Below are 13,134 nucleotides of genomic sequence, written 5' to 3' on the forward strand. Positions count from 1 at the left end.
TACTCTCAAATTATACACAACTCTAATTACATTGCACAATGTGTTGGCTTCTACAGAGTGGACACCACTGGGAAGGAGAAACTGGTTGCTGAATCTTACCTGGACAAGATGATCAGAGCAACTGTAACATGAGGAAAATATTGACTTTAGAAAGAGTTTCTATTGAGCTTTACTGATCCAGGATGAGTAGATGAGATAAGCAATAGTGTGGGCCTGAACCTGATCTTATGGAGTTATTCATAGTCATGATTGGTTCATTTAAGGTAGGGCAAGTGTCTGTGGCCCTCACATGACTGTAATACACCAATCTGACCGTCCAATCCGGCTGGCGTACCAGTCTGTCTCTAAACGACTTGCCTGTCTGCATGCACCCTGCCCGTGTTCTCACTACTTATGACCTGAGTCTTCAGCTGGGAGACATACATCGCCAAAGACAATAGCCAGAAGATAGGGAGAGAGTGATGGACAATTTGACTTCTAGCAGTTGTCAGGCAGTCTGTGTTCATGTGTTTTGGGGGTTTAGCTTTGATGTGAGGGCTGATGGGAGAGAGTGGGATGTATCAGTTACAGTAGTGTAGCCTGCTCTTGCTAGTTTCTCCAGGATTACCAACCCTAGCATTTATTGATCAGTCCACTGATAGGAACCACTTTAATCTTTTGAGCTATTTATCTGATGAAAAACTCAAAGCATTTTCTGCTTAAAGCATTTCCAAAGGTAAGATCAGTCACATGGTCACAGAGGATCAGTGATGTTTTTTTCCTCTCACAGAGCAAATGATTAACTTCAACTATTAGCGGTTTCTGGTTTCATAATATTTAAAGTTCAGGACAGAGCAGTACTGCACACAGTGTACAGCTAACAAGTGGGAAATTGCAACAGCGACAGATGGCGTAGAGAAAATATCACCCTTCAAATGTGGTGTTCTGTCTTAGCTCTAAAAAAGCAGCAGCTACAGGCTGATTATAGAAGAGTCGAGACAAAAACATGCAGGTTCTGCGTGTGTGAGTGTTGTGAGGGTGTCAATGGGTAGAGAGAAGCTCAGTGGGGTTGGAACACACTCAAGTCAGCAGCATCATCAATCTGGAGACTGAGGCCGAGGAGGGGAAGAGATAACTCGGTGTGGAGAAGACACTGATACAGCTTCACTGTTTACGACTGACCCTTAGCATTTCTCCAGACTTTTGACAACCTTCTCATGTTTTAGCAATGTTCTCTGTCATGTCCTTGTACGTACACAAGGTAGTAATTTAGTTTGACACTTTTCTACTTGTAATTAGAAATAGCAAACACACATGAAGGCCTGTCTTTTATGAGTTCTAATCATAGCTAACTACAGGTTCAGTGATCAGTCTTAATGTTGGGTGGTGGTGATTATTTGGTATGTTGATATCGGGCTGGTTTGCAGCCTGGAATGGATCCTGATGATAAGATTGTTTGATGTGTTTGACACAAAGGAGGAAAAAAACACTTCCAAATATCCCCAAAACCGCAGCCAAGAAAGTCCCTCTGCAGAGCCAACAGTATAGAACAGCAAGACAAACTTGTTCATGTGTTCAAAACACACAAACAATCTATTTATCTGGTCTGCAACAAATATTATTGGTTTTCACAAATGAGGTGCTAAGAGGAGATGAGCTCTAAGATCTGACTTGATCCAGGTCTTAATCTTGCAGTCCATGTTTTTAAATCACAAAGCACTGTTACTCACTGTTGCGGTGTTAGTAACAGCCTCTGTAATTACCCTTCATTACTCATCACAGCAGATTAGGTCAATTCAGCCTGGGGCTCTTTCACTTCACAAGACCAGAGGCTGTGATGTATCTAGGAGTCACTGTGAAATGTTCTAGGTACAGCTCACAGATATGATAGGTGCAATAACTCAAAGGATGGACAACCTAAGAACATTGGCTGCTTCCACTGACCAGAGGCATAAAAAGGGTACAAAAAATGACTCCCTGTGTCATTTCTCAAGCGAATAAGAACTGTAGTTTTTTTGGGACATGTCAGAACTTGATTGGACAGTGTTGTGTCATCCATCAGTTACTCAGCCCGGTATGTGGGAGTAAGAGGCAGTGAGCAGTCAGAGATTCCTGATGTCAACCAGAAAGAAAAGACAGATGGCAGAGAGGGACTGATGGTGTCTGTACGGGAATATGCTGCTCTTGTAAAAAGCTCATCAGTGACTCGCTCTAACTTCAAATCCAGTTTGTGACAAACCCTTTTTTTTTTTATCTTAACAGCAGTGAAAAAGAATAAGACAATGACTAGTGCCTTTGTTATACATGAGAGCATTAATCAGAGTGAATAATACCATGACTATGTGTGTTATAAATGGCCTATTCCTCATGACAGGATCATGTGTGACTCAGCTACAACAGCCATAGTTAAAACTCATGATGCTCTGCCCACTATTATCTAGTCAGGAATACTAGGTTTAAAACTTACTCTAAATTGAACCTTTCAATAATGACTAAATTAGCCCTATGTTACTACTGTACATCATACAGGAGTATTATGGGAACTCTGGATATTTGCAGCGGAGGGAGAAAAACAATATCAAATCAAATTTTATTTGTATTGCCCATATTTACAAATCACAAGTTGTCTCAAAGGGCTTAACAAGGTGTGGTATCCTCTGCCCTTAACCCACAACAAGAGTAAGGGACAACAATAGTGAGTTGACTACACATGATGACTGATCTCTCTAAAGATGAACACTGAGGTTTATGTGGGTGGTGTCAACTAAGAGGTGTCATTGCCCTGAAGCAATGTCGACTATAGCAGGGTAGTTTTGTGATAACATTTATAACAGTATAATAAAATCTGGCTTGTCTTGTTGTTTTGCACCTAAAGTTACCAAAATTAATATTTCCTCTCATGGTAAAAGCCTGTCCTCCTTTGCTTGTTGCAATGTGCAACTGTAACAGCAGAATAGCTGCTAGTTTTCTCATCAGTACTAACAGTACCTACCCATGTGATCAGTTGCAGAGATGCTAACATACACACCACTGTCATCGTTAAAAAATCAAAACATTTTGGCTCAAAATTTGGGGTAAAATTCTGCCCATCTCTGGTTTTAGTGGAATACATAACATTAGTTGGAAATTTTGTATTGCATGTAACATAACCACTTATCAACCTGTCTCTCCTCTGGTCGGCTTAGCTCTATGTGTGTGAGGATTGGCTCAGACACACACACACGTGAAAGAAGCAGAGAACAGAAACGTGACTGATCCACAGTAGAGACACTCACACTGAGCTAGAATTAAAATAGTCTCTGGGTCCCGTTGGGGCTTGTCACAGAGAATGCCAATCAACCGAACTGCAACAGTGATACAGGTAGAAGAAAAAACTTTTTTGACGCTCCCTGACAGATCTGTTAGCACCAGGCATGAAATTACAGTCAGTGGGTCCCTCTCAAAGTTCCTCTCCCATGAAACTCACAAACAATGGCCCGCATTGTACAGCTGGGAGAGGAAAGAGAGATACAAGTAAGGAAACACAGGAGGGAGCGCAAAGAAAAAAAGAGGTAAAGAGAGTTGGAGAGAAAGACTGCTCCCTGTGTAGTTTGACTGTTGGGTTGAGTGGTTTGAAGTGTATTTGTACGTGTGTTTGATATTACACAGGTTGTGGGGGTTGAAACTCCACAATGCTTCTTTTCCACCAGTAAGAAGATGTGAACAAAGAAACTACAAGTTCCTTACACAACTTATGCACTGTGTGCACCGTGATGCTACTGTTACAAACTAATGAGGAATTACAAAGCAGCTATTAGAGATGTAATTTGTGTAATGTTGCAGGCAAATGTGATGTGTTGCAGATGCAACTACATAAAAATGGAAAGATGGAAAATTTTATAGAAACTTAAATCTTTTATATAATCAGGCACTCAAAGATAAGAAACACAAAGTTGTGATTTTAAGTATATCTGAAATAAATTAGTGTTGCGAACTATCTAAATTTTTACATTTGTCAGCATTTATAGTTTCCACATATGTGTGGCCGTGATCCACAAGACATTATTTTTCAATCTGTTAATGGAGTGACTGTACACACTGACAAATGTGAACACATCTGTGTATGCAGATGCTCAATATAGTACCTATAGAACAGAGCACATGTCTGCTGCCATCTCTAGGCTACATCTGCTCCTTTGTTTCTTTGAGATAAATACTTCAGACTAATTTATTGTTGTCTCCACTGGCATCAGCTTCATTTGTTGGTCTTCTACTTAACAGAGAGCCACTCTATCCAAAGACATACTCTAATATCTATGTGGGACCACTATAATCTCCACCACAGGTTCCCCACCTCAATCGTCTTCCTCTTGATCTTCCTCTGGTTTTCCAGGCGTTCCTTTTCCCTCTCCACAGTTCTGGTGGACTCTCTCAGTCTCTCCAGGTCCTGCTGGTAAGTCTCCCTCTGCCTGTCGAGCTCCTCCCTTTCTTTTGCTAGATGTTCCTGTACCAAAAACAGGCAATGTTGTGAGATTTCAGATGGAGCAATGGAGCCAGAAATTCAGGTAACAGACAGAGCAGCAAGTGAGCTTCACCTCCAGCCGCCGGCACTCCTCCTCTCTTTGTCGGAGCCTGGCCTCAGTGGCTTCGACTTGCTGCCGGTGCCTCTCTCTCTCCTTCTCCCAGCGCTGTTGCTCTTGCCGGTGCTGAGACTGGAGCTTGTGAAAACTGGCCAGCTCTTCTCTCTGCAAGGCCAGAGTTCGCTGCTTCTCCTGCTCCAGGAGCACGTTCCCTCGGTGGCGGCCGGGCAAGGCGGCCCGTTCCGTCAAGGACGCCCGCTGCAGCTCAATGTGACTGTCCTGCTGCGATACGATGGCCTGATGACGTGGCAATGGACATAGGAGGATAATAACAGTAAAAAGGGAATGTTAAAACATATTTTCATTTTGTAATGAGACCAAACAGCATATTATCAATTTGTTGAAGTTTTCAGACGGAGTATAAACAGCATTACCTGCAGACTATAGAGCCTTTGGGAAAGCATCAGCACTCTGTCAAAGAACTGTATCAGAGACATGGATAAGGTTATCATAATCAAATAACCACAAACATCTCCAAAACAATACAAGATTTCATGGGCTTAGCAAACCTCTGCGGGTAATATTATTAAGTTCAGCAGGCACAGCTATGAATATAACATCCTGCAGTGTGCTGTAGCACAAGGTGACAGATCAGAGAAGAAAAGATTACCTCCGCCTCAGGGAAGGAGTTGGACCAGATGCAGTTCCATCTGGCAGGAGAGCAGGTGCTTTCATCAACCTGAGCAGTCAGACACACAGTAAGTCATACTAATGAAGTACCATCACTACCACACTGTATGTACTGTGTTGTGCCGCTGCAGTATGAATGTAGAGCCTGAAAACATTTGGAACATCTAACATTTTTGATCGCAAAATATGAAACAATTATTTGATTTTCTCAAAGGCTTCACTTTGTTACTATTGGCTGATAAACAATTCCCATTTAATCAACACTATGCACATGTTTTTTTAAATTATCAAATGAGATTTCACTGAGCTGTGGTTCTCTGCCAGTGAATGTGGATGCCCAACCTGAGCTGGATCCCAACAGTTTCGGACAAAATGTTTGAAATGATATTCGGGTTCAGGTCAGATTCAATCACGTTAGCTGAGGTACAAATTAGTGCAGATCTAAGTAAAAACCTGATCTAGTGAGTTTACATGTGGTTTCATAGGCAGACTGTTGGGCCTTGGCAGAGGTATGAACTCTACTGAGTGCCATTCTAGTTTACATTCCTATTTTGTTGTTCCCATTTCTGTTCTTATTTATTATCTTGCAAGCATATTATTATGAGTGTAACTGGATTTGTCAGCAACATGTCATTACATTGTTTTCTGCCTGATAATTGTCAAGCCCCAGGATTTACTAGAAGGTTAATCAATGTTCAGAGTGCAATGTTTTCTCAAGGTTTAATCTATTTATAAACAGATGAAGTGACCAGCGAGAACAGGGTTACAGTAAACATACTGACGTGGAAACTTTCCAGATGACTTGGTCTGTTTACTATTTGCAGCAAATAACAGTGTGACTCAATGTTGAGCCCCTACCGTCTGCTCCAGGGTGTGGCTGCCACAGAGGTCTTTGAGCTGAGGGTCAGAGCTGGCTCTCTGGCTTCTGTCTCTGTTTCTGGATTCGCCAGAAGAGTTCTTCTTCACGCTGCCGTCTGGCACAGTCACATCAACACCAACACACGCAGACACAATGACAAACAAACACAGATAATTAAACCAAACTGGAACACAGAAATATTCACAATGACACAGAAACCACACGCAAACAAAACTGTGACCATAGAGGTATTTTTTGGGAGTTACACATGCTGGCTTTGTTTCCAGGTAGTTACTAGAAATCAGTTCACATATAATAAATTAAACAAATTCAAGGAATCAACAGCCATTGAAAGATTTATCAAATTTATTAATGCACAAATGCCACTGAAATTCAACTGCAAAATCAATTAGATGGTGGACTTCCTTGGAGAATGGAGTGGGCACTCACTCTTGTTGAGAATGCTGGGGCTGCTGTCATAGCCCCCAAAGGTATCTGCTCGTCTGGGCAGAACCCCAGAGCCCCCTCCTTCCTCCAGTCGAGAGTTTGGAGCCTCCTCCTTCACTCCGGACTGCAGCAGGTTCTGGAGGTTTTCCACTGAAGTGAAAGAGATACCAAGTTAAAGTTGAAAAGGTGGACAATGAGAGGGGATTATGGGAGCAGTAGTAAATTCAACAACTGTACTATTCACCTGTTACACAGCTGCGGCAAGGAACATAAAAATGTGTAATATTCACTCTGTGCCATCCTGACAAACATCTGTGTCCACAGTAGATACTCATTGTCTGTGCTATACACATACCCTCAGTGATGGCCCCTTTGAGCAGAGTCTCCCCCTGCTGGAGGTCTGAGGCATCTCCTCGAAGCAAAAGTCTAGAACGTGAAGCAGTGTCCTCCAGACCTGCCACAGACTCTGCCATGTCTGCAAACAGCTGTAGCTTCTCAGTGAGAGCCTGCAAGATTACTGTGTCCTTCTGACTCAGCCGATCTACAGCGGGACACATGGAGTCAAATATGAAAATACTCTCAGCTTATACAACAAATGCTGATTCACAGTTTGTCAGAAGCCAATTTCTGTAGCATCATTACCACAATCACTGTCCTTTAAAAACACATAGTGTCACACTTAAAGAAAACAGCTACATAAAAATAATTTGTAACCTTCAACAGTGTGAAGAGTTTCAGAGGATCAAAAATCAAACATGATACATGAGCACCCCCTAGTGGTGCAGTATGGCTAATTTTCAAGGGCATTGTATCATACCTTGAAACTCTTTGAACCTGGAAACACGTGCCTCTTCCTCCTCACTGAACAGCCTCTCTTCTGTGTGAGGACAGCTGAGAGGACAGAAGCCAGCAGAGAGGTGGAGAGACAAAGGAAGAAACAATGTATTCTCTGTTTTATCTGAGTCATTGTGCATTGATGTGTTACTATAATATTTTGTGCACAGTTTGTAAATCACACAATTTTCCCCAATTTTAGACATTTTGGGATGAGACAGAATAATAAATAGATTGATGACGTTAACAGCACGTATCCCCAAATACTAAATATTCTCTGTGTGCAACTACAGCTACCTCTCGACAGCTTGCCGAATGTGCGTCATCCAAGTGTTTCGCTCCTCCTTGGAGTTGGTGTGGATCTCGTACATCTCTGGCTCATTGGAGGAAGCACAGATAAGAAACATGGCTTTCTCCTCATGGGCCACTTCCCTGACTATCAGCTTCTGAAGAGAGATCACTGACGGCTTGTTATCCTGAGAGGATCACAATAACAAGTAGAAGAACAAGAAGAGATCACAGAGATTAATGATGACTTTATAAATTACTTATTACTTAATATGACTTGATTACTTAAAAAGTTGTGTTAAATGACATTCTTAGATGATCATGCATCACTGACAAAATGGGATTCTGAGCTCATCTTGCAGTACAAAGAAATCAAAGATAAATCTCTTACCACTGTAGCAAACACATATCTCTGGTCCTTCTCTTGTATTAAGAGCAACACATCTGACAGAAGCACTGCAAGAATATCTGGAAATAAAAAAATAAAATGTGACCATTTGAGGCTTCAACCTGCCAGATGGATATGAGGTAAATTAAACATTTCAAATGTGTGAGCATCTACTTTAATGCCATCAAACCATTTTTAATAGACCAGCATATACAGCGTATTCGTGCTCCTAGATATTAGATCAGTATTTAGTTTAATCATACCTTTGAGTCTGCCAGAAGCAGCCTTCCAGTTGACAGTGCCCTCGTGAAGGAGTCGTCTTCTGGCCAGTGCCAGGTCCTCCCTGCGAAACACTCTGCCATCTTTGATCTTTCCCATTGCCTTTGGCTCCATCTTGTTGTGAATGTCTCTGAGTCGAGACGTCTTCTCATAAAGGTTAACCAGCGAGTCCACCTGAGTGATGACGTCTTTAATCAGACCCAGAGCACGAGTCAGATCCTCATGTTCTTCTGTTCCCGCTACAGACAGAGAGAATTTGAAGCGTTATCAAAAAACAATAATAATTTAAATATAATGAGTAACATTTTTCTAAATATATTGGGGTATCCTTCTCAGATAAACAAAGTTAAAAACTGGACCTTCAGTGTTTTGAAGAATGCGCTCCACTAGTACTGGATACTTGGTAATGCGCTGCGTCACCAACAGAATACACTCTTTCACGCCTAACCTCCTCACGATGGACAGGTTGTTGATTTTCTGAGGAAAAAAAAGAAGCAAGATTTAATTCGACATGTATCACATGACACAATCCTCACATACGCATATTTATTAAAACAGGGTTTTCTTCTGTTCTTAAAACACAAATTCTGTCCACACAGGGAGTGCTAAAACAAAAATGGTGTGAAAGAGCATTTCAAACTTAGAAATAAAGACATGTTGGCCAAACAGAGGCCTGAAAAGTTTCAGTGGGTAAAAAACTGTGGGTCATCTAGGAAAGGAAGAATCACAAATGTAAACAAATAGTGAAGTGCTGTTATTCCTAAAAATCACACTTGAATATGAAGTTGGTCAATCTCAGGGTAACACAGAGTCTTGCCAGTCCAAGTATGCTGAGAACCAAAACGAGCCTCTGTAACCTCTGTGAACAGTGATACCTCGGTTCGTTAATATCGTGGAAAAAGCCTCTGCATGACAGTCCACCCACAAAGGTGTTATCTGTATTTTGTAGCATCTGTTTGGGAAGGATGACTTGTTGACTTTGCATATGGACAAATAGCATAAAATAACTAAAAAATATCCACATACGTGTGGAGTAAGCATCAGATGGCAAATTAATTGACTATACTATCCTGAGGAAGTACTGTAAATTAAATCTGATTCTCAAAAACCAGAATAAGCTAATGTGTTTTACCCGTATGATGTTTTGGAACTTCTTGTTGTTTTGCAGCTGTTCTTTGTAGTAGCTGACAGCTTCAGTGTGGTGACTGCAGAAATCTCCATAGGTGTCCTTCATTCTCTCTCCAATTTCACCTGAGAACTGGAGAACAAAGCAAACTTTCATGTGTTATCTTGTCAGTTCTGTTTTCACAGTTTGCTGTCTGGCCCATACTGCACCGTGTATAATGCTATTTTCATGTAACTTGTATATTATGCTATGCAGGCATATCTTGAAAAAATTCATGCTGGGGTTTGGTATGCATGTGTGTTCATGTTTGAAATGCTACATATCGTCTTCCTACCTGTGCGATCAGAATATCTGCCAATCTGTTGATAGTGTAGTTTCTGTTGTTGGACGAAATTAGGTTTTCTCGCCGCCGCTCTTTAAGACAAGACAGGAAATGCGTGTGAAGTTCGAGGAGGTATTCCAGGCGGGGAAACAGACAGTCCAGCCTGCCCGAGTCCATTTGGAGGTTTTCCTTCAACTCTCGGACATAGACATGCAGCATTATCTTCAGTGTCCGCACGTGGTGCATCTCCGTCTGCATCAGCTCTGTACAATGACAAGAAGATACATATTTATGACCTGCAATTTAAGTATATAGAATAATTTTGCATCTGGTGGTGCAAAGTTTGAAATAAGTAAGATGAGTGAGATGATCTATTAGCCACCACTAGCATAACACCCGGATTTGATTTTAACTTTTTGTTACAACGTTATAGAATTGTAATGCTACATAAGTGTAGGATACTTTCATAAGTCAAATTTCTGTCAGTGATAGTAACTAGTTACAACAGTTCCTAAAACTATTAAATCAATTATCTACCTGTCAACACACTGAACAGGAACTAATTCACCAAACAGAATATTTAAGAGAACATCTAAAGAAATCACACTCACCATATATCACATCCTGTCTCTTCACCTTTTCTTTCAAGTGCTTCTTAACATACTGCTGGTCAACTGCCAAACTCCACGACTCAGCCTCCAGGTCCTGGGCATCAGACTCCAGGTCAGCTCGCACTGCTGCATAGTGAGCATCTGAAGAGAGGAGCAGAGGCATCAAAAACTATGATCCATTACAGTGTCTTGTCCCAATGAGGTGGGATATTGTGCAATGTTGGGGTCACATGTTTAGATGAATATTTTCACAGGGAGGTCAGAGGTCAACTTGAACAGAAATACCTCCCTGAAAGAATCCAGTCTTTGTTAAAACTCTCTCTTAAAATGATCTTGAAATCACCTAGAAATGACAGATCTAGTTTCCTCTGAAGGATAACAAATAACAGAATCCTCTTCATTTTATATTATTCATAATTTATTCCCTTGGAGAAGTTTTTCAGATCATTTTTGTGAAGCCTCCAGTTTTAAGAATAGTTCACTGATGACTTCATGTCTCATCTTTTTGTGTTTTCCAAGGGTTTAGCATCTGAAATATAAAACTTAACCCACCAAACTTTGTCATGTAGTTCATGTTGGCTGCGAAAAAAAAAAGATGGAACGCTAGTACACAGTTAGCCTCTGTCTGCATCTCCCACACACACAGCTTAATGAGACAGGGTGAGGTCACCCCTGACTCCACAAAACACACTCCATACTCTCTACTCCCTGGATTTAAGAAAACTCCCCGAAGACAAACTATCTCTCTTCACTCAGGAAAGCACATAGATCCTAGAAAACAGGTTTGGAAAAGGTATTTAAATCAAAAAGAACACTGATACTGAAACAGTTTCCTTTAGAGTTAACAATTTCAACCCAGAGTGGAATTTCGTAAGTCACCTCAGTCAATCAACTTACCTTCTACAATGATGGACTCTGTGGTGGAGGGAGCAAGAGAAATGGCATCTTCGTTGCAGCGTTTCGAGCGGAGAGCATCTGTCTCATCCATCTCCCCAGGGAGGGATCTGAGGGATGACAACAACAGGTCCAAGGTGGCATAAATGCTGATACTGATACACCTAAAACTAGTAGTAGTCTACACACATCTAAGACACAACATGTTCATATGCAGCTCCACATTGGCACTGACATCAAATTAGACACAAAAGCAAAACCCAGGCAGCTCAATTTTTCTTTTCTTCCTTCTATCCTTCGTACTGTTGCCCTGTGGTTGCTGCGTCTTCTCTGCTCTTGTTAACATCTTCCCCTGATTCTCTGCCTCCCTCTCTTTCTCCCACTTTTCTTAGCAATGCAGCATAAAAGTAGTCCACATCTATGAACCATCTAGCTTCACTTTCAAAAGGCTGTATAATTACATAAGACAACTTGCGTTGATACATCAACTATAAATAAACATCTCACAATGACACTGCGAAAATAGTATTTTATGCAGAAAAAAGAATCTAAAAATATTCAGAATATCTGATCCTGCAAACATCTACAGCACCATAGATAGCAAATGTTTGTGGTGTTTATTTGAACTTGAGAAGTCATTCAGGTGCAATCATTTAAAATAACAGACATCAAAAGAAAAAAACACCTCTATGCAGGGCAGAGATACTCACCCTGAGCTATTGTTGTGACAGAGGCTGTGGCCAAAGCTGGAGGCAGGGGCAAAGGAGCTGGTTGTGTGGGTGACAGTCAAGTGAGTGTTAGGTCCCCAGGGACTTATGGTCATGCCTGGGTAGCAGAGCAAACCTGAGTAGCCATCCAGGGTCTGTGATGGGGCTGGGTCTGCCTGATCTCGCTCTCTGTCCCAATCTTTTCGAGCTGGAGTGGAAAGACAAGAGAGACAGTTGAACAGAGAGATTAAGAGGGTACATGGGAAGAACATGAGGAGATGCAAGGACAGACACAAAAATGAGGCAGAGAAGTCTCTCATAGTTTGACTACCACATTGGGTGACTGCAAGCTCAATTGCGAAAGTCTCAAACTAGGTGTGGCAGAAGGATTGTTATTATGCACTCTCCAAGGTGAGGTTTAACAATCATATCCAATTTCTTGTAGCAACGTCTGGAAAAATGCACACCCTTTTATATTTCTCCCACTTCCTAATTGTTCACTTTTCCTTAATTCCTGTCTTTGCTCCTCGTCTTCACAACCCCTTGCACGAGCTACTGATTGGCCAGAAGAGCACATGTGGAGAAATCAGGTGCAACTGACAGGGCTCCAGCTGTTCAAAAGAGAATAACAACAGCTACAGGAGATTAACCTAAACTGCTGCTGCTGTAGCTGCTGCTGTAGCTGCTCATGTCTCCTGTGGATTTGATCACATGCAAAATGGCCTGCTGAATGTTACAATTTGAAAGCACTGATTGAAATTACCAGGGATGGACTATGTCCTGATGAAGAACAAAAGCACACTGCACATTTATTCTGAAGCTAATCACTTCTAAAAATCAAAGAACTTTAATCTCACAAAAGAAAAAAAACTAAATTGTCAGTAACAATCGAAGAAACATTTTTTGAGATTAACAATTTGCAAGGATCTTACTTAGTTACACTTCCTTTTGTTCATTGTATGTTAAATTTGACACATATTGTACATACAACATAACTGAATCTAGATGAGCCAGAAGTTTGCCTTTGCCTGCAGTTGGAGGCCCATCTCCTCCTCTGCAGTCAATATGTAGGGAGACACACATAAACCAGTAAGACCCACCCAACTTTTGCACAACACACACATTAAGTAAAAATGGATCTGCAAACTGAA

The 13,134-nt window shown here is 41.3% G+C and overlaps 1 protein-coding gene across 6 annotated transcripts in view; it reads right to left on the reverse strand.

Moving 5' to 3' along the window:
* The window catches only part of arhgef18b (rho/rac guanine nucleotide exchange factor (GEF) 18b), a 43,325-nt gene that overhangs the window by 8,719 nt on the left and 21,472 nt on the right, over window positions 1-13,134 (reverse strand). For all 6 annotated transcript variants that reach the window (XM_020081134.2, XM_069522011.1, XM_069522010.1 and 3 more), the window contains exons 13-29: window positions 11,987-12,191; window positions 11,280-11,386; window positions 10,383-10,523; window positions 9,784-10,034; window positions 9,456-9,581; window positions 8,683-8,800; window positions 8,308-8,562; window positions 8,048-8,124; window positions 7,666-7,844; window positions 7,352-7,425; window positions 6,890-7,075; window positions 6,538-6,684; window positions 6,087-6,202; window positions 5,209-5,277; window positions 4,973-5,020; window positions 4,554-4,835; window positions 4,313-4,462 (exon numbers count right to left, since the gene is read on the reverse strand). In XM_020081134.2, the coding sequence (XP_019936693.1) occupies window positions 4,313-4,462; window positions 4,554-4,835; window positions 4,973-5,020; window positions 5,209-5,277; window positions 6,087-6,202; window positions 6,538-6,684; window positions 6,890-7,075; window positions 7,352-7,425; window positions 7,666-7,844; window positions 8,048-8,124; window positions 8,308-8,562; window positions 8,683-8,800; window positions 9,456-9,581; window positions 9,784-10,034; window positions 10,383-10,523; window positions 11,280-11,386; window positions 11,987-12,191 (2,531 nt within the window). The remainder of the gene's footprint in view (window positions 1-4,312; window positions 4,463-4,553; window positions 4,836-4,972; window positions 5,021-5,208; window positions 5,278-6,086; window positions 6,203-6,537; window positions 6,685-6,889; window positions 7,076-7,351; window positions 7,426-7,665; window positions 7,845-8,047; window positions 8,125-8,307; window positions 8,563-8,682; window positions 8,801-9,455; window positions 9,582-9,783; window positions 10,035-10,382; window positions 10,524-11,279; window positions 11,387-11,986; window positions 12,192-13,134) is intronic.

The sequence above is a fragment of the Paralichthys olivaceus genome, chromosome 3 (genome assembly GCF_024713975.1).
Source record: "Paralichthys olivaceus isolate ysfri-2021 chromosome 3, ASM2471397v2, whole genome shotgun sequence".
Classification (NCBI taxonomy): domain Eukaryota; kingdom Metazoa; phylum Chordata; class Actinopteri; order Pleuronectiformes; family Paralichthyidae; genus Paralichthys; species Paralichthys olivaceus.